Source organism: Hemitrygon akajei, unplaced genomic scaffold, assembly GCF_048418815.1.
Source record: "Hemitrygon akajei unplaced genomic scaffold, sHemAka1.3 Scf000045, whole genome shotgun sequence".
NCBI lineage: Eukaryota > Metazoa > Chordata > Chondrichthyes > Myliobatiformes > Dasyatidae > Hemitrygon > Hemitrygon akajei.
In genome coordinates, this window is record NW_027331931.1 from 1,577,447 (window position 1) to 1,602,558 (window position 25,112).

Sequence of the window (25,112 nt, forward strand, 5' to 3'; positions counted from 1 at the left end):
TCTAAACTTGGAAAAAAAAAACGAGTGGTACTGTGGATCCTTCGGTTAAATTTGAAGAGACTCGGAGACCATTTATTCAATATTTTCATATGATGTAAGTTGACCCTTTCCGAATCTTGTGTAATAAGGTTTTGTTCATGTATAGAGGAGCGGAGTTAATGACAAATAATAATTTCAGCCATTGTGATATGACAGCCCAATTTTTGTCTATTTGTTTTTATTTAGTTTAGTGTTTTTTTTCTAGTATAGGGTGTTTTCCCCTTATAGAATATCTTTTTCATGGTTAGTTGCTATGAGATTGGGAGGTTAAACTATATTTGTCATTTGGAATTGGTGTTTTTACATGTTAACCGTTATTAATGTAATCTCGATCTCTTTATATCATTACTATTATTGCTATGATTATTAAATTTGAAACTTAATAAAAAGATTGAAAAAGAAAAGGAAATTGGCTGCTACCAGCTGGACCAATCACAGTTCTTGTCGTCTGCGTCGCTGCGACGCGTAGTTACATTTTTAGGAATGTACGCGTTAGGCTACGGCATACGGTACAGCCTAGGGTGCAGCGTCGGGTACGCGGCTACGTAGAGCCTACGGCGTAGCCTCGACGGAGAAGAATAATTCAGGCTTCAGTGTGTGGGAAGGGATTCACTTGGTCATCTCAACTACAGAGACACCAGCGAGTTCACACTGGGTAGAGACTGATCACCTGCGCAGACTTTAGGAGGAGATTTTCACAGCCAAATCAACCAAAGGTGCATCATTGAGTTCACACTGTGGAGAGGTTGTTCATCTGCTGTGACTGAGGGAAGCGATCCACTCAGTCATCTAACCTTACGTAACTTTCACTTCAGCTGGCAGTTTAATATACGGGGTGATAGCTCCCACCCAGCCCGGCCAAACTTCAGAAATCTCATTTGGGTGGATGCTGTGTGATGTGTCCCATGTTACAGATCAGTACCCTGAAATTACAAACGATACACAATATGCAATTAAACGATTCAGCTCTATAATTCTTACTTTGACTATAGGATTAGTAAAGAAAATGAAAAAATAGAAAAAGGGCCCACTCTCTCCATTCATGTCTTCTCATCTCTCCCCAGCAAAAAACCGTGAAAATCTCTCTTCCAAACTCACAAGAAAGAATATTTCTGTCATTGCACAGCCCCACACTCGAAAACCCTATTTCCTCTAGTCGTAACCTAAACATTGCTGCCACAGAGAAACCATTACCTCAGCAGCAAAACATTACAGAGAGGCCGTTACTTTAGCAGTGAAACCTTACAGCGCGTTACACTTACCACACACTGCCGGTTCACACTGGGAGAAAGTTTCAATGAGCTGCATGCTGGATATTTGTCCATCACCATTGCTAAATGCAATTTCGAGAGTGACTGTCGGTGCTGAACTCTGCAATTATTGCTGCTGCTCACCACACCCAGTTCTGCACCCTGGTCACTGGGCATGAGAGAGGTTTCTTGTGCTGCATATTCACTTTTAATGGGACTAGATCTGTGACAAATAAATCAGTTCTATATTAAACGCTGTCTCCGGTACTTAGTGAGTTTATTACACACCTAGTGTACAGCAGAGAGTCAACTCAGGCCGGCTGGACCCTGCCAGTGATTCTGTTCCACAGCAGATCTTTCGAATCCTCCCCTGTTGTTGACCTCTCACTGTCCCTGTGAATGAGTTCCAAATAGTCACCACTCTGTGGGTGAAGAGGTTTCCCTTGAATTCTCTGCAGACCGAAGAAGTCGAGCTGACTGCAGTTCTGTCTGAGATGTTCTTCGTCCCTCAAATCTCTATGCATCACAAAGAGGAAGTAGTATTCTAAAGCTCAGGTGACAAAACCGTGGCTGATAAGAGAAACCAAAGAAAACATAAAAACCAAAGAGAGGGCATAGAGCAAAAATCACTAGTATGTTGGAGGATTGGGAAGATTTTAAAAACCAACAGAATGCAACTAAAATAATTAAGAAGGAAATGATGGAACACTTAAGTGAGCTAGCCGGTAATATTAAAGAGGATACCAAATGTTTCTTCAGGTAATTGTACTGTAAAAGAAAGGCGGAAGCGGATATCAAACCACTGAAAAGTGATGATGGAGAGGTAGTAATGGGCTGGGGGTGTAAGGTGATGGCAGATGAACTGAATATCTCTCGAAGACCCCGGCAGGAATATGGAAGTACCAGATGTCAGTGGACTGAATGTGTGAAGTTACGTTACTCGGGAGAAGGTTCTTGGGAAACAGAGATGGTCTGAAGGTAAATAGGTTCCCTGGATCAGATGGTATACACCACAGAGATCTGAAAGAGGTGGCTGAAGAGATGTGGAGGCGTTAGCAATGATTTTTCGAGTATCGTTAAGGAAATAAAATCCTAAGTTAGTTTTCCCTTCACTACTCCCCCTCTCGCAGTTTCACCTATCACCGACCACTTCTTCTACCCTTTTCACCCCCACACTTCTTCCTCTGACGTCTCATCTTTTCTTCCCCCCAGTCCTGATGAAGGGTCTGGGCCCGAAACGTCGACTGTTTACTATTTCCCATATAAGCTGCCTGGCCTCCTAGGTTCCTCCAGCATTTTGTGTTTGTGTTGCTTGGATTCCCAGCATCCACAGAACGTTGCAGTTGATACAGATAAGAGACAGATAGTTTGGAGTAAAGCTGCAGTCTGCAAAATGACTTCGATAGGTTTGGTGAACGGACAACGAAGTCGTGGATGAAATGTACGGAAATGTACAGTGTATGCAAATGTACGGTCATGTACAATTGTGGAAGGAATAAGGGCGTAGAGAAAAAATAAATAAATGGGAGAAAATTCAAAAATCAGAGGTGCATAAGTACTTGGGAATCCTTGAGCAGGAGTACCTAAAGGTTTGCTTGCAGATTGTGTTGATGAAGGATGACAACTGTAATGTTAGCATATAAGAACAAGGATGTGACTCTGTAGCTTTAAAACGCATTGGTCAGATCGCTCTTCGTGTATTGTGAGCAGTTTACAACCTGCAAAAACAGATGTGCTCATACTGGAGCGGGTCCGGAGAACGTTTACGGGAATGATTCCAGCAACGAAAGGGCTAACGAATGAGGAGCGTTAGATAGCTTTGACCCTGCACTCGCTGGTATAGAAGAAAGAGAGGGGATCTCATTGAAACCTATTAAATATTGAAAGGCCTCGACAGCGTGGCTCTGAAGAAGATGAACACTATACTGTGTGAGTCTGGGACCACAGGTCACAACCTCAATGTATCGGACATCCACTGAGAGCAGAGATGAGGAGGATTTTCTTTAATCAGGGAGTGGTAAATCTTTAGAATTTATTGCCACGGACGGAGTAGAGGCCAAGTCATTGAGTGTATTTTAAATGGATGTTGAAAGATTATGGGGAGAAGGCAGGAGAATGGGGTTGAGAGATAATCAATTGGACAGGAACGAATGGCGGAGGAGACTCGATTGACTGACCAGCCCCTGTCTGATATCTCATGGCTCATGGTCTGAAGAAGAGGCCGGTGAGGTTGCATTAGGGTTAGGATTTTGTTAGGGTATCCACGTCTGGATTATTGTATTCAGTTATAGGAAAGAGGACGCTAAGCTGGAATAAGTGCAGAAAAGATTTACGAGAATGCTGCCGATACTCGAGGCACTGAGTTCTGGAGAGAGGTTGGGCAGGTTGGGACTTCACACCTTGAAGTGCTGGAGATTGAGGTGACATTATGCAGGTGTTCCACACTATGAGTGTACATAAATGGGGAATGTGCGCAGTTGAGTGATCTCGGCCTTTTCTCCTTGGAGCGACTGAGGATGAGAGGTGACCTGATAGACGTGTATAAGATGATGAGAGACATTGATCGTGTGGATAGTCAGAGGCTTTTTCCCAGGGCTGAAATGGTTGCCACAAGAGGACACAGGTTTAAGTTGCTGGGGAGTAGGTACAAAGGAGATGTCAAGGGTAAGTTTTTTACACAGAGAGTGGTGAGTGCGTGGAATGGGCTGCCGGCAACGATGGTGGAGGCGGCTACAATAGGGTCTTTTAAGAAACTACTGGATAGGTACGTGGAGCTTAGAAAAATAGAGGGCTATGGGTAAGCCCAGTAATTTCTAATGTCGGGACATGTTCCTCACAATTTTGTGGGCTGAAGGACCTGTATTGTGCTGTACGTTTTATATGTTTACTTTTCTTTTACCCCATTTTTGTGGAATCAACAACCAGAGGGCACCGGTTTAAGGTGAGAGAGGATTGATTTAATAGTGATCCCGGGGGACAATTATTAATCCACTCACTTCCGGTTCATTGTTTAACTAACATGATGAGGGCACTGTCAGGTTGGAGGAGCAACAACTCATATTACATCCGGGTAGTTTACAACCTGATGACATGAACATCGACATCTTTAACTTCTACCTCTACCTTTTTTTTCATCAACCCACAGGCCCGTCTCCTCCATTCTGTCTCCACACTTCTCTCTTCCCCACTGCGGATCGTCTCCCTCTGGTTCCTCTTTTACTTCCTTTTGTCCCATGGCCCGCTCTCTTATCGTATCAGATTCCTTCTTTTCAGTCCTTTGCATTTTCCACCTACCACCTCACAGCCTCTCACTTCATCTCCCACCTCGCCCACCCACTCACCTTCACTCTTATCTGGCTTCACCTATCACCTACCAGCTTGGACTCTTTCCACACCCCGCACCATCTTATTCCGGCTTATCCCACTTCCAGTCCTGATGAAGGGTCTTGGCAGGAAATCTCTGTTTTGCTTTATCCCCTCTATAGAAGCTACCTGACCTCCTGACTTCCTCCAACATTTTGTGTCTGTTACTCTGCATCTCCAACATCTGCAGAATCGCATCGGGACAGAGTGCAGAATGCAGAGAGAACATCGGGTCTCACTAATGTCGAGGAGGCCACACCTGGAAAACTGAAAACAGTAGATGACCCCAACAAGCACGATGTTGAAAAGTTGCCTCATATGGAAGGACTGTTTAGGACCCTGACTAGTGGTGAGGAGAGTGGTTTGGGGCATCTCTGGCACTTCATCCACTTGCAGTTGGCTTCCAGCCCCTACACCCCTTCTTATCGCTGTAAACCTCTCCCTTTTGTGGACAACACTGCCACTTGATGGTGATTTACCACAATAACAGGACCCCCTGATTTGTGGACTCCATTGTCACCAGGTCGCAATAACGCTGAGAAACAGAAATGTGACGCTGCAGCCTGCTGAAATGTTTCTTCAAGATTCAGGGTTGTTTAATTCCATTTCCAGCAGACACGTGTAAATGAGGTCGAAATAATTATTACTCCGGCTCCAATACAACACAACACAATAGTAACAACATATATCCACAGCTTATATACTGTGCATGCATTGATTGTATGTTCATAAAGTGACGCTCGGCATAGGATGCCTGCATATAAGATGACAGACAGGAAATGATAAAGTAGAGGTGTTTGGTGTTGTGGAAGTATGGGTTAGTGGGCAGAGATATTTATCAGCTTTACTGCTTGGGAAAAGTAGCTGTCCCAGAGGCTGGTAGTCCTGGTGAGGACGCTGCGTATCTACCCCCGATGGGAGTGAGACAAATAGTCCATGAGTGTGATGGGTGAAGGTAGATTGTGAAAATTAGGTTGGTGCTTGATCTCAAGAGAGGGAATTTGGAAAATACCAATGAGATGCCTTTTAGATCAGCTTGGAATTGTGTAGCCGGCTGGTGGCGTAGTGGCATCAGTGGCGGGAGGTCCTGAGTTTGAATCCAGCCGGCACCCATCTGTGCTGGGTTAAGAGCTGGTGATCTCTTAAAAAAAAATCTCACCCGGCAGAAGGCAAATACAACAATGGCAAGCCATTGCTGTAACTAGCCTCGCACACGATTTCCCAATACGTCAGAGGAAATCGCCCGCTAAGTTGAAAATTCCGGATGTGACCTACCTTCCCTTTGCAATTGTGCCCACTAGGGAAAAGTTAATTCTGGAATGGACCAAATTTGATTGGGGAGCTTTTGGAAAAGGGAGCATGTGGATACAGTGATAATAACATGACTGAATTCACCCTTCACTTTGAGAGGGGAAAGGTAAAACAAGATGCATCATTATTAGTGGAGTGAGGGGAACTACGGAGGCACTGGAGAAGAGCTTACCAAAGTTGATTGGAAGGGGACACTAGCAGGGATGATGGCAGAATAGCAATGGCTGGAGTTGCTCCACTTGACAGCCTCAGGGTTGAAGAGAAACAAATCATATTCCACCTACGTAGCTCCAACCTGAAGGCATGAATATCGATTTCTCCTTCCAGTAAAAAAAAATCACAGCCCATTGCCTTTCCTTCTACTTACTCCCGAATAACGTAACTTTACACATTCTGACCACTGACATTTGGGACTTTCATATTCCTGCCAGTGCCTTCCACAGATAAGAGTGAGTACAATACTTATTCAGTTCATCAGCCATCACCTTTCACCCTCACACCATTATTCCCTCTCCAGCATCATTCTCCAGTGGTTTGATATCCATTTCTGTCTCTCTTTTACACAATATGTACCTGAAATTAAAAATGGTATCCTCTTTAATATTACTGGCTAGCTAATCTATTCCTTCTTAATGGTTTTGGTTGCATTCTGTTCATTTTTAAAACTTTCCAATTCTCTAACTGCCTAGTAATTTTTGTTCTGTGCCCTCTTTGGTCTTTATGTTGTCTTTGGTTTCTCTTAGCAGCTACGGTTTTGTCACCTTACCTTTAGAATACTACTTCCTCTTTGTGATGTGTATATCCCGTCACTTCCAGATTGCTTCCAGAAATTCCAGCCATTGCTGCTCTGTTTTCATCCCTGCCCGTGTTCTTTCCAAATCAATTTTGACCAATTTTTCTCTCAGGCCTCTCTAATTCTCTTTTTATTCATATCTGACTTTAGTTTCTCCTTCTCTAATGTCGGGGTGAATTTGATCAGATTAAGATCACTTGTCCCGAAGGGTTCCTTGAACTCATGTGACCTAATTAATTCCGGTTCATTACAACACCCAATCCAGAATAGCTGATCCCCAAGTGGGCTCAACCACGAGCTGCTCTAAAAAAAAGCATCTTGTAGGCATTCTAGGAATTCCTCCTCTTGAGACCAACACCATCCTAATTTCCCTAATCTCCTGCATGGCAATCTCTCATGACTATTGTAACATTGCCCGTTTGACACTCATTTTCTATCTCTCATTGTAATTTGTGGACCACATACTTACTACTGTTTTGGGGTCACTATACAATTCCCATCAAGGATTTTTTTGTACATTTGCTGTTCCTTAATTCTACCCACAGATTCCATACTGCCCAACCCTAAGCCACCTCTTATCTAATGATTTTATTTAATATTTTACCAACAGAGCCACACAACCCCACGGCCGGCTTGTTATTTCACTAAACATATAAATATCTGGGAAACAGGAAGACCTGCAGATGCAAGAAATCGAGAGAAATTCACACAAAGTGCTGGAGAAGCTCAGCAGGTCAGGCAGCATCTATGGATGGGAATCAACATTTCCGGCCATGACCCTTCACCGGGACTCTTGATAACCACGTATCTGGAAAATCAACAAGCAAAAGCAACAGAAAGTAGTGCAATATTGGGAAAACCTTTGACAAAATTTATTTCAAGGCTTTAAAAAACTGCCGAACAGAGCTCAATAGTTAACAAATACAACAAAGGCAATAAACACTTCCATCAATACCGACATTGACTTTTTTTAATGAAAATATCTTAGTCCCATTTCAATCAGTAAAATTTACAAAGATAAGTAAGAACTGAAATGACAAGTTTAGAAAAGACTATTTACACTCAAACCCACTGAGATTAACACTACCTTGGACAGAAGGAGGAAGAGCACATGAGAAAAAAATCACATAAGACCATAAGACAAAGGAGCAGATTCGGCCATTTGGCCCATCGAGTCTGCTCCACCATTTCATCATGAGTGGATCCAATCTGCCCTTTAGTCCCATTCCCCCACCTTCTCACCATAACCTTTGATGACTTGACTACTCAGATACCTATCAATCTCTGCCTTAAACACACCCAATGACTTGGCCTCCACTGCTGCCCGTGGCAACAAATTCCACAGATTCACCACCCTCTGACTCAAAAATTCTCTTCGCATCTCTGTTCTGAATGGGCGCCCTGTAAACCTTAAGTCATGCCCTCTTGTATTAGACTCCCTCAGTCACTCTTGAAATTGCATTCATCAACGGGGATGGACAAATATCCAGCCTACAGGTTATTGAGACTTTCCCCCCAGTGTGAACCCAGTCGTGTGTTACAAGGTTAGATGACTGAGTGAATGCCTTCCCATATTCACAGCAGATGAACGGCCTCTCCCCAGGGGAACACAATGATGCAGCCTTGGTGGAGAGGGTTGAGAGAATCTCTTCCCAAAGTTTGAGCGGACGATCGGCCTCTAAGTGGTGTGAACTCCCTGGTGTTTTAATAGATGACATGATCGTGTGAATGCCTTCCCACATTCACAGGTCTACGGCTTCTCCCGAGTAGAACTCACTTGTGTGCCAGCAGATTAGATGACAGAGTGAATCCCTTCTCACAATCTGAGCGGGTGAAATCCCTCTCTGCAGTGTGAACTGACTGGTGAGTCACTAGGTGAGATGATTTGGTGACTCCCTTTCCACAGTCTGAGTAGGTGAACAGCTTCTCCCCAGTGTGAACCCGCTGGTGACTCTGTAGGTTAGATGACTGAGTGAATCTCTTCCCACAGTCTGAGCAGGTGAACAGCTTCTCCCCAGTGTGAACTTGCTGGTGTCTCTGTAGGTTAGATGACTGAGTGAATCTCTTCCCACAGACTGAACAGGTGAAGTCCCTCACTGCAGTGTGAACTGACTGGTGAGTCAGTAGGTGAGATGATGTGGAGAATCTCTTCCCACAGTCTGAGCCACACAACCCCATCAGTTCCAATATCCAGATCACTGACAAACCATGTGAGAAGTAGCGGACCGTATACTGACCCCTGAAGACCACAAGTCACTGCTGGCCAACCAGAAAAGGCCCCTTTTATTCCCACTTGCTGCCTCTTGGCTGTCAGCCTTCCTCTATCCATGCCAGTATTACTTCGGATTTTTATCCTGTTAAGCAGTTTCATGTGTGACACCTTATCAGATGCCTTCTGAAAATCCAAGTAAATGATATCCACCGCCTCTCGTTTGTCCATCCTGCTTATTACTTCCTCGAAGATCTGTAACAGACTTGTCAGGCAAGATTTCCCTGTACAGAACCTATGCTGGCTTTGACTTATTATATCATTAGTCTCCTAGTACCCCAAAACCTCATCTGTTATCAAGTGATTCTTGACGTGTCATGACCAATGCATCTGTTATCTCTCCAGCAACCTCTCTCAGGACTCTGGGATGTAGTCCATCTGGTCCAGGTGACTTATCCACTTTAAGAACCTGAGTTGGCCTAGCACGTTTTCCTTTGTAATAGCAATGGCACTCACTCCTGCTCCCTGACACTCACGGATCTCTGGCACACTGGTAGTGTCTTCCACAGACAAGACGGATGCAAAGTACCTATCAAATTCATCTACCATCTCTTCCCCATTTGTACCCCATGAGCATCATTTTCCAGTGGTCCAATATCAACTCTCGCCTCCCTTTCGTATATTTTATAACTGGTTTATATTATTGTATAGTTTGCTGTCATATTTCACCTTTCCGCTTACAGCTTTTATTTTAAATTTGCCTGTTGTTGGATGTTAAAAGGTACCCAATTATCCAACCTACTACTCACTTTTGCTACCTTATATGCTTTTATACAGTCCTTAACTTCCTTTGTCAGCCACGACAGCCTAGCCCCGCTGTTTGAGAACTACGTCTGTGGGACATATCTATCCTGCACATTATGAACTATTCCCAGAAACGTCAGCCATTTATGCTCTGGCGTCTTCTCCACCTGCATCCTCCAATCCACCTGGTGAATCACCTTTCTCACGCCTCTGTAATTCCCTTTCATTCCTTTGTGATACTACACATGTGACCTGTGCTTCTCCCTCACAAATTGCAGTAGGAATTCAATCATATTATGATCACTGCCTTCTAATGGTTCATTTACATTAACCTCCATAATAAGATCTGGGTTATTACACAACACCCAATGTAAGAGAGCAGTTCCCCGAGTAGGCTCAACCATCAGCTGCTCTAAAAAGCCATTTCGTTTGCATTCAATACATCCCCTCTTTTGCGATCTCACGCCAATCTGACTTTCCCAATCCTCCTGCAGATTGAAGTCACCCACTACAGCTGTGTCATTAAATTTATTACATAAATGCCAAACATTCAGCTGTACCTGGGGCAGAAGTGAGGATACATGCTTTTACCAAGGAGAGAAGGTTTTTTTGAAGCTGAAAGGCCTGAAGGTTGATAAGACACCGCAGAGTTCAGAAAGAGGTAGCTGAAGAGATTGTGAAGGCATTAGAGTCATAAAACACTACAACACAGGAAAATGCCATTCGGCCAGTCTAGTCCGTGCTAAAGCATTAATCTTCCGAGTTCCAACAACTTCCACCTGGACCATAGCCCTCCATATGCTTCTCATCCAGTGACCTAAGCAAACTTCTCTTAAAGATGACAATCGTCCCTGCCACTTGCTCTGGCAGCTCGGTGCACACTCTCCCCGCCTCTGAATGAAGAAGTTCCCCCCTTAGTTTTCTCTTCAAGTGATGAGTAATGATCTATCAGAAATCACTAGATTTTGGAACGGTTCTGGTGGACCAGAAATTTGCAAATGTCACTCCACTCTTTAAGAAGAGAGGGGGCACAAGAAAGAAAATTATTGGACAGTTAGTCTGACCTTAGTGGTCAGGAAGATGTTATAGTGTACTAAGAGTGTGTTTTTTTGGGTACTGTAATTGGGGAAACATGATGAAGTAGGCCAAAGTCAGCCGGATTGTTTCGAGGAAATCTTGACTGACAAATCTCTTGGAATACTTTGCGGAAATAACAGGCAAGATAGATAAAGCAGAGGCAGTGTATGTTGTTTGCTTGGATTTTCAGATGATCTTCAACAAGGTACCCCATGCAAGGCTTATTGAGAAAGTAAGGAAGCACGGGATCCAAGGGCACATTGCTTTGTGCATCCAGAACTGGCTTGCCCACAGAAGACAAAGAGTGGTTGTAGACTGGTCATATTCTGCATGGAGGTCGGTGACCAGTGGTCTGCCTCAGGGATCGGTTCTGGGTCCCCTACCCTTAGTGACTTTTATAAATGACCTGGATGAGGAAGTGGAGGTACGGGTTAGTAAATTTGCTGATGACACAAAGGTTGGGTTAGGTTGCAGGGGGATATTGATCGTCTGCAAACCTGGGCTGAGAAGTGGCAAATGGAGTTCAACCCAAAGAAGTGTGATGTGGTTCATTTGCTTCGGTCAAATATGATAGAATATAGCAGTGTGGAGGAACAGAGGGATCTTGGGGACGGAGTCCATAGGAGACTCAAAGCTGCTATGTAGGTTGACTCTGTGGTTAAGAAGCCATACTGTGCATTGGCCTTAATCAACCGCAGGCTTGAGTTTAAAAGCCGAGATGTAATGTTGCAGATATATAGGACTTTGGTCAGACCCCACTTGGAGTACTGTGCTCAGTTCTGGTCGCCAAACTACAGGAAGGATGTGGAAGCCATAGAAAGGGTGCTGAGGAGATTTACGAGGATGTTGTTTGGATAGGGGAGCATGCCTTTTGAGAATAGGTTGAGAGAACACAGTCTTTTCTCCTTGGAGTGATGATGAGAGGTGACCTGATAGAGGTGTTCAAGAAAATTAGAGACATTGATCGTGTGGATAGTTAGAGGCTTTTTCCCAGGGCTGAAATTGCTAGCACGAAAGGACATAGTTTGAAGATGCTTGGAAGTAGGTACAGAGGAGATGTCAGGGGTAAGTTTTTTTACACAGAGAATGGTGAGTGCTTGGAATGGGCTGCCGGCAATGGTGGTGGAGGCGGACACGATAGGGTCTTTTAAGAGACACCTGGATAGGTGGATAGGTACACGGAGCTGAGAAAAATCGAGAACTGTAGGTAACCCTTGGCATTTCTAGAGCAAGGACATGTTCGGCATCGCTTTGTGAGCCAAAGGGCCTGTAACGTGCTGCAGGTTTTCTATGTTTCTAAGGTGCTGCACGTGAGGCTGCTTAACAGGATCACAGCTCATGGAATTACAGGAAAGAAACTTGTACTGACAAGGGAGAAAGAGTCAGAATAATGTGGGCAATTCTGTTTTGCTGTCGGTAACTAATGCTGTTCTGCAGGGGTCAGTATTGAGACCGCATCGTTTCATGTTAAATCTGAATGATATGGATGATGGAATTGATACCTTGGTGACGAACATTGCAGTTGATACAAAGATAGGTAAGGGACAGGTAGTTTAGAGCAAAGCGGGAGTCTGCAGAAGGACTTCGATAGGTCTGGAGAATGCCAGCAAAGTAGCAGTTGAAATACAGTGTATGCAAGTCATGTATATTTGGTAGAAGTAATTGGCGTAGAAAAAAAAGATGGGAGAAACTTGAAAAAATTAGAGGTGCATAAGTGCTTGTGAGTCCTTGAGCAAGAGGCGCTAAAGGTTTGCTTGCAGATGGAGTTGATTAAGGATGACAACTGCAATGTCAGCAATATAAGAGCAAGGATGCGATACTATAGCTTTATAACGCATTGGGCAGATCACTGTTGGTGTATGGTGAGCAGATTCTGACCTGTACTTCCGACTCATTATCTGAGCAAAGGATGTGCTTGTATTGGAGTGTATTGGAGTGTATTGGAGAAGTTTCAAAGAATGATTCCAGGAAGACCAAGAGTGGATGACCTGGATGAGGAAGTACGTGGGAAGGGATTCACTCAGTCATCCAACCCACAGAAATTTATCAAAATCCACTGCTGCTGATTTCCACACACAAATAAATCAAAAGGGATATGCCCAATCAAATCGATAATTAATCGATCAATAGCCCCCAAACAACACGGCCCAGCCGGACACATAACAGGGGACTTTACATCTCACAACAGTGGATTCAGCAATGAAACCCGTGATTAATGTTGTTGTCCCTCTGAAATCATAAGAAACGCACATTAAGGTGCATTTAAATGCGAGCGCATCCCCACAGGTGACGTCACACAAAACCCCCTCGCGCCTGACGTCACGCATGGGCTTCCCACATTGGGATCTGCCCTTACGTGCACAGCGTCTTACGTCATCCATGCGCTGCTGAGCTCGGGCTTTATCAGTTTAATAGCTGGGCTAATAATCGCGTGACCAGCCCTCCCCCACGGCTGTCAACAGGGGATTCAGGAGCTGCGCTATTCCCATTGGTGCAAAGCGATGTCAATCACCTGTTACCACCAGTCGCAGAGGTGGACAAGTCCAGAGGGCGTTACCCCAGCTGAGTTCGCCTCCCGCTCCAGCTTCAAACTCCACATCACAGCGGAGTAAATGTCCGTTTTTTGATTTATTTCCATTTCCCTCCAAGGGAAGTTGGGGTGCTTGTGAAGCGTCTTCTGCGGCCGGAGTCTGATGTGTCGCCAAGAAGTAGGAGACCGCTCGGCCCGTCGGTTTGATGCCATTTCCCTGGGGAGGGAGAGGAGGGATTTTATTGAAAGTAAAAAGATGGTGTGAGAGGATGTTTGTGGAAATCTGTGGAAATGTCTGAGCCCACGGTGGTAGCGAGCAGAGGGATTCGCATTGGGGGGGGGGGGAACACCGGCAGACGGTTGACCCGCAAGTGGGGCCAATGACAGTGGTAGGAGGTGAGTGGTTGGGGCAACACGGGGCTGCGGAAGATGGACATTTTTTGCACAGAGGATTAACAAAGTGGTTAGAGAGTGCAATGAAGTTTCAAGAGAGTGATCCCTGAAATGTTTGGGTCATCATATGAAGAAAGATCAAATGTGATAACGCTTTCTTTTAGAGAATCGAGGACTGAGAGGTGAACACATTGAAATGCACACCATTACCGGTTGAACCAGGGATCCCAGTCTCTGAAAAAGGGGGTGGATGCCTATATTTTATAATAAAACCCCTATTGTTTTACCTTTACCTCCTCTCCCAGTTTTATGCTTGCCCTGGTCTTTAACACCCACTTAACCTGGTTAAGATTCAGCCCATTAGCAACAGTCAGCAATTCATTCTTTTTGGCTTTTCCTAATGCCTCAGGGGTTGGCGCTTCCAGAAATTTTTTAAATGTCCACTGCTGCTGATTTCCACACACAAATGAATCAAAAGGGATTTCCCCAATCAAATCGATAATTCTTCGATCAATAGCCCCCAAATTTGTTCATATCCCAGACGCACGCCCCAAATTTGTTACGAACCATAATGCTTTAGAAACAAGCCAGCAGCAATAGACTACACCTGGAGACTGGTTTTGATGTTAAATCTGTCTTTATTAGAATCTACTTGTAATATTGCAACTTAAAGAAGATAAACAGAAGTTAACAGTGTTAAGTTTATAAATGTGTGTAAATATAACTCCCAAACTATTGAGCTCGGGGGAAACAAGGCTTGGAGTCTTGAGATGGTAAAGTATGAAAGTTCAGTTCAACTACAGAATAGGTGATGAGAGAGAGAGTTTTGTAATCCAGGGTAAATGGCGAGAGAACACAAATATGTAGAATTCCACAGGTTCCACGGTGGTAAAACAAGAGAACAGTTGCTGTAGATTTTATCCGTCATCGCTCCAAATCCACATACAAATTATCACCAAAAGTGACTTGTCACAAGGTGTATCGTCTTCAAGTGAACAACCACACCACAGCCAGGCAAGGGTTAACACATAAGTGGTCTCCACAGGATGCGCCAAATCCGATCCACTCCTATGGATCAAACAAGGTGACAACCACACATTCGATGTACGGTGATTGTATAATTAACCCACCCTTGTGGGCATAGGAAAGTTCCAAACAGTGACCCTTGGCCACTAGTTCCCTGGTTTCGATACTTTAGTTTTTCCTCCTTCGTCTCCGTCTGACTCTGAGTGTCTGTGTCCTCAGTTAAAACTAAACAAGCTGTGAGCGATGTAAACAAGCTGCAAGTCAGACTGATTCTGATTCTGATTCTGAAGGTGAATACCTTCTTAATCTCTCTCTCTTAAAATTACAGTCCACAGCAAACGAAACCCAGGGATTCATAACAATGGCCCGTCCCCACTGTGAACTGACTGGTGTGCCAGTAGTTGTGATGACTGAGTGAATCCCTTCCCACATTCTGAGCAGGTGAACGGCCTCTCCCCAGTGTGAACTCGCTGATGATTCTGCAGATGGTGTGAATGAGTGAATCGCTTCCCACAGACTGAACAGGAGAATGGCTTCTCCCCAGTGTGAACTCGCTGATGTACCAGTAGGTTGGATGACTGAGTGAATCCCTTCCCACAGACTGAGCAGGTGAATGGCCTCTCCCCAGTGTGAACTCGCTGGTGTCTCTGTAGGTAGAATGACAGTATGAATCCCTTCCCACATTCTGAGCAGGTGAATGGCCTCTCCCCAGTGTGAACTCGCTGATGACTCTGTAGGCTGGATGACTGAGTGAATCCCTTCCCACATTCTGAGCAGGTGAACGGCCTCTCCCCAGTGTGAACTCGCTGATGACTCTGTAGTTGGGATGACTGAGTGAATCCCTTCCCACAGACTGAGCAGGTGAATGGCTTCTCCCCAGTGTGAACTCTCTGATGTACCTTCAGTTTAGATGAGCTAGTGAATCCCTTCCCGCATGGTGAGCAGGTGAATGGCCTCTCCCCAGTGTGAACTTGCTGGTGGACCAGTAGTTTGGATGACTGAGTGAAGCCTTTCCCACAGACTGAGCAGGTGAACGGCTTCTCCCCAGTGTGAACTCGCTGATGACCCTGCAGGTGGGAGGACTGAGTGAATCCCTTCCCACAATCTGAGCAGGTGAATGGCTTCTCCCCAGTGTGAACTCGCTGATGACTCAGTAGATGGGATGAATCAGTGAATCCCTTCCCACAGACTGAGCAGGTGAACGGCCTCTCCCCAGTGTGAACTCGCTGATGACTCTGTAGGTTGGATGACTGAGTGAATCCCTTCCTACAGACTGAGCAGGTGAATGGCCTCTCCCCAGTGTGAACTCGCTGATGACTCAGTAGGTTGGATGAATGAGTGAATCCCTTCCCGCAGACTGAGCAGGTGAATGGCTTTTCCCCAGTGTGAACTCGCTGATGACTCAGTAGGTTGGATGAATGAGTGAATCCCTTCCCGCAGACTGTGCAGGTGAATGGCTGCCCCCTGGTGTGAACATGTTGGTGTGCCATTAGGTCAGATGACCGAGAGAATCCCTTCCCTGAAATTCAGCAGTTGACCAGCCTCTGCCCAGTGGGAACTGACTGGTGTGTCCACAGGTGGGAAGACCGACTGAATCCCTTCTCACACAGAGAACAGGTGAATGACCTTGCCCTGTGTGAACTTGCTGATGTACCTTCAGTTGAGATGACCGAGTGAATCCATTCCCACTGTCTGAGCAGGTGAACGGCCTTTCTCCTGTGTAAAATGCCGGGCTTGCTAGTTGCTCAGATGACCGAATGAATCCCTCACCACAGTCTGAGCAGGAAGGATGGTTGATAGGATCCCTTGTTCCACTTCTTAAATATCTAGACAGAGACAACAAAACTGGCGTGTCGTGTTTGAGATTCCTGGAGACAAATTCCTTCCCTTTTTTAACCTGTAAAAGATTTACAAAATCCATCAATGGGTGTAGGACAACATTTCAGATGAGATTACTTGAGTTGCCAAGGTTTGATTTGGTATCACACTGTTACAGTGAGGTTAAACCCAAGTTGGAAGAGAAATCATCTCCTGACTGGGCAGAGTGCTGGTATCTGGAATGACCATCAATCCCCATATGCGTTTCAAGTTCCAACTCCTTAAAGTGCAGGGTTACAAGCTGCAGCTGGATGCATTTCTTGTAAGTGAGGGCATCAGGGACACTACAGGTCTCCACATATTCCCTCCAATACCCCCTCTAATTTGTAATAACCAGTGTGTACATAAGTCTTGCACTGTGCATTTTTTTTTACCCAGTGACAAGATGTGCACAGTGAATTTTTTATAGAGAGGTATTCATTTTCACAGCTACGAAATCACGGTCAATAGGAACTTTGATCTCCTCTGGGTTCGATCCAGTTCATCTGCACTCTCACACAACCTATGTAGCAGGCCTGTAATGGGTAATGAAGGATTTTCTCACCAAAGATTTTGCATATTGTCCATATGTGGTTTGCTTACGAATTTACGCTTTAAAAAGTCAGATTTCCAAATATCACTCCACTTCTTCCCACTTGCAAATTCTCCAGCAACTTTTGCAACACCACAATACACACAGGGGACTCAAGTATCACCAGTTTCTGTATTCTACATAAATATTTCCCCTGAACCCTCCCCCCCCCCAATGACTGACATTGGTGAACTCAGTTTCTATATTCCCCTGAAGCCTCCCCCAATTCTCCAGCAACGTTTGCATCGCCACAATACACACATCAGACAAAGACTGACAGTGGTGAACTCAGTGAATTAAATCCCACTGAATATGAAGTAAAGGGCAGTAGTCTGTCTCACTGGAGTCCGGCACATTTGTGATGTGACAGCTACTTGCTGCCCAGGGCAAAGGTGTTTGATATCATCATGTACCCAGAGAGAATGGGACAAAACATGCTCTTACGGGTAGAAAAGTCCAGAACAAGAGGAGGTAGAACAAGCAACAGACACAAAATGCTGGAGGAACTCAGCAGGCCAGGCAGCATCTATGGAAAAGAGTACTAATGCTGAATTTCGCCAGCATTTTGTGTGTGTGTTGCTTGGATTTCCAGCATCTTCAGATTTTCTCTTATTAGTGATTGGAGGTAGAGCAAAGGTGATTTTCTCAACTGGTGATGTAAAAGATTTTGTTCCCTTTCTCTGAGTTCCTAATCCTTGCCTTTACTATAGCTGGAGCTCAGCTCTGTCTGAGAGATCCATCGGTTCCCATTCCCTCATCAGCCGGAAGCTCCCCGGGGCCCGTGTATGGATCCTGGGGCTGAGAGAGAGGGACGAGAGCAGGACTGTCCCGGGATTGTTGGCCACGGTGTCCGGATTAAACAGGAATTGTCACGAAGTCAGTGTTTAATATAAAAACACGGAGAATTGCTCTTACCTGCATCCGACATTTTCAAGGCCTTCTGTGTACTGCGCGCATGCGTGAAACTCAGGGACGTCCTCAGCCTGACGCCTGCGCAGTTCATTGGCGCTTCAGCACCGGTGAAATTCTTAACGCATGGCCTATGGGTAATCACGGTGCCATTAAACATTTCTGCCAGCACCGGTTCAATGTCCATACCTCATTTTTTTTCGTGTGTATAGAAAAATCTGCAGCTGTTTTAACGCAGAAAGCGGCTCCCATAAGAAATATACTCAATATCAACGTGTATGTAATGCCACAGTAAAATGCAGATATAAAACACCGGAGATTCTGCAGTTGCTGGAAATACAGAGACGCACAGACACAAAACGCTGGAGGAACTCTGCAATTCAGAGAGCAACTAAGCAGAGGAGTACACAGTCTAGGCACGCTGAAGGGGCTCGGCCTAAACGTTTTCTATTTATTCCTCTCTCCACAATTGCTGCCTGAAATTAACCTCCTTTTTTTCCGGTCAACCAGTTTCCAAATGTTTCTGACCTTTCTTTTATAGCCACATCCTGCTGGTCTGATTCCTCCTCCTCCTGGTAAACTCTAGACCCCATCTCTCTCTGGAGCCCCAAAGCCCTGACTCAGGCTGGCAACACTTTGGTTTCTGACTCTGCTCCATCGAAGATTCACTCGCTAGTCTGCTGTCAGACTTTAGATGTGCATTGTGTTGCGAGACCGCGGGTTCGTTTACTGTGAGTGTCGCTTTAAGTGCCTGAGTGAGGCGGGGCTGTGACGTCAGACACAAGGAGAGAGAGAGAGAGAGAGAGAGAGAGAACGTCAAAACCACAGTGAGCTCATAGTCTTATTCAGCCTGGAGAAAATCATGCAGGAAAATCATGCGGGTGTCTAAGATGATGAGAGGCATTGGTCGTATGGATAGTCAGAGGCTTTTTCCCAGGGCTGAAATGGCTAACATGAGGGGAATAGGTTTAAGCTGCTTGGAAGTAGGTACAGAGGAGATGTCAGAGCTAACTTTTTAAGCAAAGAGTGTTGTGTGTGTGTGGAGTGCACCGCCAGCGACGGTGGTAAAGGCGGATACAATATGGTCTTTGAAGAGACTCTCAGATAGGTACATGGAGCTTAGGAAGATAGGTGGCTATGTGGCAGGGTAATTCTGAGCAGTTTCTAGAGTAAGTTACATGATCGGCACGGCAATGTGGGACAAAGCATCTGTAATGTGTTGTGCATTTATATGTTTCCATGAAATTCATGGGAAATCTCCTATCCGACAGAGTGGTGACTAGTTGCAACCTGTCATCTCAGGGAGAGTGAGAGGGGAACAGCAGGGGTAGATTTTGATATACTGATATGGAACAGAAACATGGGCAGGAACCAGATGGGCTGAGTGGCCTTTCTAGTGTACATTGTGAGTGTGGTAGAGACAGTAAGTACCTGAGACACGGGATTTGACACAGAACTGATTTATATATCACAGCTCCACAATATTAAACGCCTGTCTAGTTTAAGGCTAACATCAGCAGAACGGACTCCTCCAATGCTCAGTGACCAGGGTTCAGTCCTGGGTGCGATGAGCAGCCGCAAGAACTGCAGAATCTGACAGTAACAGTCCCTCATGAAACTACAGCTGCCTTCAGTCACCATGATGGCTGAACTTTTAACACACAGATGATTTGAACTTCCTCCCTGATGTAGGAGCGTTCAGACTGAAGATGTAGGGGAGAAGGCAAGAAAAGAGATAACAAAGTTATTTGCACCGTTACGGATAAACAGAGAGGAAGAGGTGGAAAGTTTCTTAAATGTATTTATTTTAATGCTAGGAGCATTGTAAGAAAGGTGGATGAGCTTAGAGTATGGATTGATAACTGGAAATATGATGCTGTATCTATTAGTGAAACATGGTTGCAGGAGGGGTGTGATTGGCAAATAAATATTCCAATATTTTATTGCTTCTGGTGTGATAGAATCAGAAGGGCAAGAGGGGAAGGTATTGCAATGCTTGTCCAAGAAAATATGACAGCAGTGCTTTGACAGGATAGATTACAGGGCTCATTTAGGGAGCCTATTTGGGTGGAATTGAAGAATGCGGAAGGTATAGTAACACATATAGGGGTGTATTATAAACAACCTAATTGGGAGCGAGGAAATTTGTAAGGAGATAGCAGATATTTGTAGTAAGCACAAGGTTGTGATTGTGGGAGATTTTAATTTTCCACACATAGAAACATAGAAAATAAGTGCAGGAGTAGGACATTAGGCCCTTCAAGCCTGCACCACCATTCAGTATGATCATGCCTGATCATCCAACTCCGAACCCTGTGCCTGCTTTCTCTCCATACCCCCGATCCTTTTAGCCACAAGGGCCATATCTAACTCCCTCTTAAATATAGCCAAATGAACCGGCCTCAACTGTTTCCTGTGGCAGAGAATTCCACAGATTCACCACTCTGTGTGTAAAGAAGTTTTTCCTCATCTTGGTCCTAAAAGGCTTCTCCTTTGTCCTTAAACTGTGACCCCTCGTTCTGGACTCCCCCAACATCGGAAACAATCTTCCTGCATCTAGCCAGTCCAATCCCTTTAGAATTTTATATATTTCAATCAGATCCCACCTCAGTCTTCTAAATTCCAGCGAGTATAAGCCTAGTCGATCCAGTCTTTATTCATATTGTTAGGGTTAATTTGCGACTGCCAGTTCAGGTCAGCGTGATATTAGCAGACAGAAATACAAGGGAGGGAGCGAAACAAGGGATCCTTTGTCTCCAAACTGCTAGTGTCACGTGATTCAGTAAAACAGGGAATTTGTGAAAAAATGATATCAGACCAGTTAGAAGGGCAAAAGTGTCCAATATTACCAAATATGTATAACAAAGTTCAGTATTATCAAATATGTGTAGCGGGGGGTTGGGCAAAGGGAAAAGGGTATAAATAAGAAAAGAATGTAAGGGGAGGGCAGAATGCACCTTCCCCAGCAGGGGTCTTGTCTCCTCGCTGTGCCAGTTACGCTTCTGCATTAAAGCCAAGTTTTGTAATATTCCGGTGTTGGTTGTCTCTCTTCCTAAACGAACACAGGGCAGAATTTAAAGCCCAACAATATGAAAGTCCTGCCATTCCAGGCATCAATCTGTTGAACCTTCTTTGTACTCCCTCTATGGCAAGAATGACTTTCCTCAGATTAGGGGACCAAAACTGCACACAGTACGCCGGCTGTGGCCTCACCAGGGCCTTGTACAACAGCAGTAGAACCTCCCTGCTCCTGTACTCAAATCCTCTTGCTACGAATGCCAACATACCATTTGCCTTTTTCACTGCCTGCTGTACCTGCATGCCCACTTTCAATGACTGGTGTACAATGACACCCAGGTCTCGTTACACCTCCCCTTTTCCTAATCGGCCATTCAGATAATAATCTGTTTTCCTGTTCTTGCAACCAAAGTGAATAACCTTACATTTATCCACATTAAATTGCATCTGCCATGAATTTGCCTACTCACCTAACCTATCCAAGTCACTCTGCATCCTCTTAGCATCCTCACAGCTAACACTGCCGCCAAGCTTCGTGTCATCTGCAAACTTGGAGATGCTGCATTTAATTCCCTCGTCTAAATCATTAATATATATTGTAAACAACTGGGGTCCCAGCACTGAGCCTTGCAGTCCCCCACTGGTGACAGCCTGCCAATCTGAAAAGGTCCCAGCTACTCCCACTCTTTGCTTCCTGTTTGCCAACCAATTCTCTATTCACATCAATACCATACCCCCAATACCGTGTGCTTGAAGATTGCACACTAATCTCCTGTGTTGGACCTTGTCAAAAGCCTTTTGAAAATCCAAATATACCACATCCACTTGTTCTCCCCTATCCATTCTACTAGTTACATCCTCAAAAAATTCTGTAAGATTCGCCAGACATGATTTTCCTTTCACAAATCCATGCTGATGTTGTCCTATTATTTCACCTCTTTCCAAATGTGCTGTTATCACATCTTTCACAACCAACTCTAGCATTTTCCCCACCACCGATGTGAGGCTAACCGGTCTATAATTCCCCGGTTTCTCTCTCCCTCATTTTTTAAAAAAGTGAGGTCACATTAGCCACCCTCCAATACTCAGGAACTAATCCAGAATCTAAGGAGTTTTGAAAAATTATCACTAATGCATCCACTATTTCTTGGGCTACTTTCTAATGCACTCTGGGATGCAGACCATCTTGCCCTGGGGATTTATCTGCCTTTAATCCCTTCAATTTACCTACACCACTTCCCTACTAACATGTATTTCTCTCAGTTCCTCCATCTCACTAGTCCCTCGGTCCTCTACTATTTCCAGAAGATTATTTATATCCTCCTTAGTGAAGACAGAACTAAAGTAGTTATTCAATTGGTCTGCCAGATCCTTGATCCCTATGATCAATTCACCTGTTTCTAACTGTAAGGGACCTATATTTGCCTTAACCAATATTTTTCTTTTCACTTATCTATAAAAGCTTTTACAGTCAGTTTTTATGTTCCCTGCCAGCTTTCTCTCATAATCTTTTTTCCCTTTCCTAATTAATCCCATTGTCCTCCTCTGCTGGACTCTGAATTTCTCCCAGTCCTCAGGTGTGCCGCTTTTTCTGGCTAATTTGTATGTTTCTTCTTTGGACTTGATACTATCCCTAGTTTCCCGTCAGCCACGGGTGCACTACCTTCCCTGGTTTATTCTTTTGCTAAACTGGGATGAACACTTGTTGTAGTTCATCCATGCAATCTTTAAATGCTTGCCATTGCATAGGAATGTTGAGGAACCAACTAGAGAGCAGGCCATTCTACATTGGGTATTGAGCAACGAGGAAGGGTTAGTTGGCAATCTTGTTGTGCGAGGCCCCTTGGGTAAGAGTGATCATAATATGGTGGAATTCTTCATTAAGATGGAGAGTGACATAGTTAATTCAGAAACAAAGGTTCTGAACTTAAAGAAGGGTAACTTTGAAGGTATGAGACGTGAATTAGCTAAGATAGACTGGCAAATGATACTTAAAGGGTTGACGGTGGATATGCAATGGCAAGCATTTAAAGATCACATGGATGAACTACAACAATTCTTCATCCCAGTTTGGCAAAAGAATAAACCAGGGAAGGTAGTGCACCCGTGGCTGACAAGGGAAATTAGGGATAGTATCAAGTCCAAAGAAGAAACATATAAATTAGCCAGAAAAAGCGGCACACCGGAGGACTGGGAGAAATTCAGAGACTGGCAGAGGAGGACAAAGGGCTTAGTTAGGAAAGGGAAAAAAGATTATGAGAGAAAGCTGGCAGGGAACATAAAAACTGACTGTAAAAGCTTTTACAGATATGTGAAAAGAAAAAGATTGGTCAAGACAAATGTAAGGACCTTTACAGTCAGAAACAGGTGAATTGATCATAAGGAACAAAGACATGGCAGACCAAACTGAATACCTACTTTGGTTCTGTCTTCACTAAGGAGGACATAAATAACCCTCCGGAAATAGTAAGGGACTGAGGGTCTAGTGAGATGGAGGAACTGAGGGTAATACATGTTAGTAGGGAAGTGGTGTTAGGTAAATTGAAGGGATTAAAGGCAGATAAATCCCCAGGGCCAGATGGTCTGCATCCCAGAGTAGCCCAAGAAATAGTGGATGCATTAGTGATAATTTTTCAAAACTCCTTAGATTCTGGAATAGTTCCTGAGGATTGGAGGGTGGCTAATGTAACCCCGTTTTTTAAAAAAGGAGGAGAAAAACCGGGGAATTATAGACTGGTTAGTCTGTCGTCGGTGGTGGGGAAAATGCTAGAGTCGGTTATCAAAGATGTGATAACAGCACATTTGGAAAGAGGTGAAATCATCGGACAAAGTCAGCATGGAGTAGTGAAAGGAAAGTCATGTCTGACGAATCTTATAGAATTTTTTGAAGATGAAACTAGTAGAGTGGATAGGGGAGAGCCAGTAGATGTGGTATATTTAGATTTTCAAAAGGCTTTTGACAAGGTCCCACACAGGAGATTAGTGTGTAAACTTAAAGCACACGGTATTGGGGGTATGGTATTGATGTGGATAGAGAATTGGTTGGCAGACAGGAAGCAAAGAGTGGGAGTAAACGGGACCTTTTCAGAATGGAAGGCAGTGACTAGTGGGGTACCACAAGGCTCATTGCTGGGACCCCAGTTGTTTACAATATATATTAGTGATTTAGATGAGGGAATTAAATGCAGCATCTCCAAGTTTGCGGATGACATGAAGCTGGGCGGCGGTGTTAGCTGTGAGGAGGATGCTAAGAGGATGTAGGGTGACTTGGATAGGTTAGGTGAGTGGGCAAATTCATGGCAGATGCAATTTAATGTGGATAAATGTAAGGTTATCCATTTTGGTTGCAAGAAAAGGAAAACAGATTATTATCTGAACGGTGGCCGATTAGGAAAAGGGGTGGTACATCAAGACCTGGGTGTCATTATACACCAGTCATTGAAGGGAGGCATGCAGGTACAGCAGGCGGTGAAAAAGGCAAAAGGTATGCTAGCATTCATAGCAAAAGGATTTGAGTACAGGAGCAGGGAGGTTCTACTGCAGTTGTACAAGGCCTTGGTGAGACCGCACCTAGAATATTGTGTGCAGTTTTGGTCCCCTAATCTGAGGAAAGACATTCTTGCCATAGAGGGAGTACAAAGAAGGTTCACCAGACTGATTCCTGGGATGGCAGGACTTTCATATGAAGAAAGGCTGGATCGACTAGGTTTATACTCACTGGAATTTAGAAGATTGATGGGGGATCTTATTGAAACGTATAAAATTCTAAAGGGATTGGACAGTCAAGATGCAGGAAGATTGTTTCTGATGTTGGGGGAGTCCAGAACGAGGGGTCACAGTTTAAGGATAAAGGGGAAGACTTTTAGGACTGAGATGAGGAAAAACTTCTTCACACAGAGAGTGGAGAATCTGTGGAATTCTCTGCCACCGGAAACAGTTGA

The 25,112-nt window shown here is 44.5% G+C and overlaps 1 protein-coding gene across 3 annotated transcripts in view; it reads right to left on the reverse strand.

Annotated features, from left to right (window-relative positions):
• Positions 1-5,223: 5,223 nt before the first annotated feature.
• Positions 5,224-25,112, reverse strand: part of LOC140720619 (uncharacterized) — a 32,108-nt gene continuing 12,219 nt past the window's right edge. Inside the window, exon 4 of one of the 3 annotated variants that reach the window (XR_012097226.1) lies at positions 5,224-7,564. Coding sequence is in view for 2 of the 3 variants with exons in the window: in XM_073035451.1 (XP_072891552.1) it covers positions 15,149-16,285 (1,137 nt within the window). In the remaining variant the exon portion in view is untranslated. Of the gene's footprint in view, positions 7,565-14,387; positions 16,693-25,112 lie in introns of those variants that run through there. The other 2 variants (XM_073035451.1, XM_073035450.1) reach the window with 2 other exon arrangements.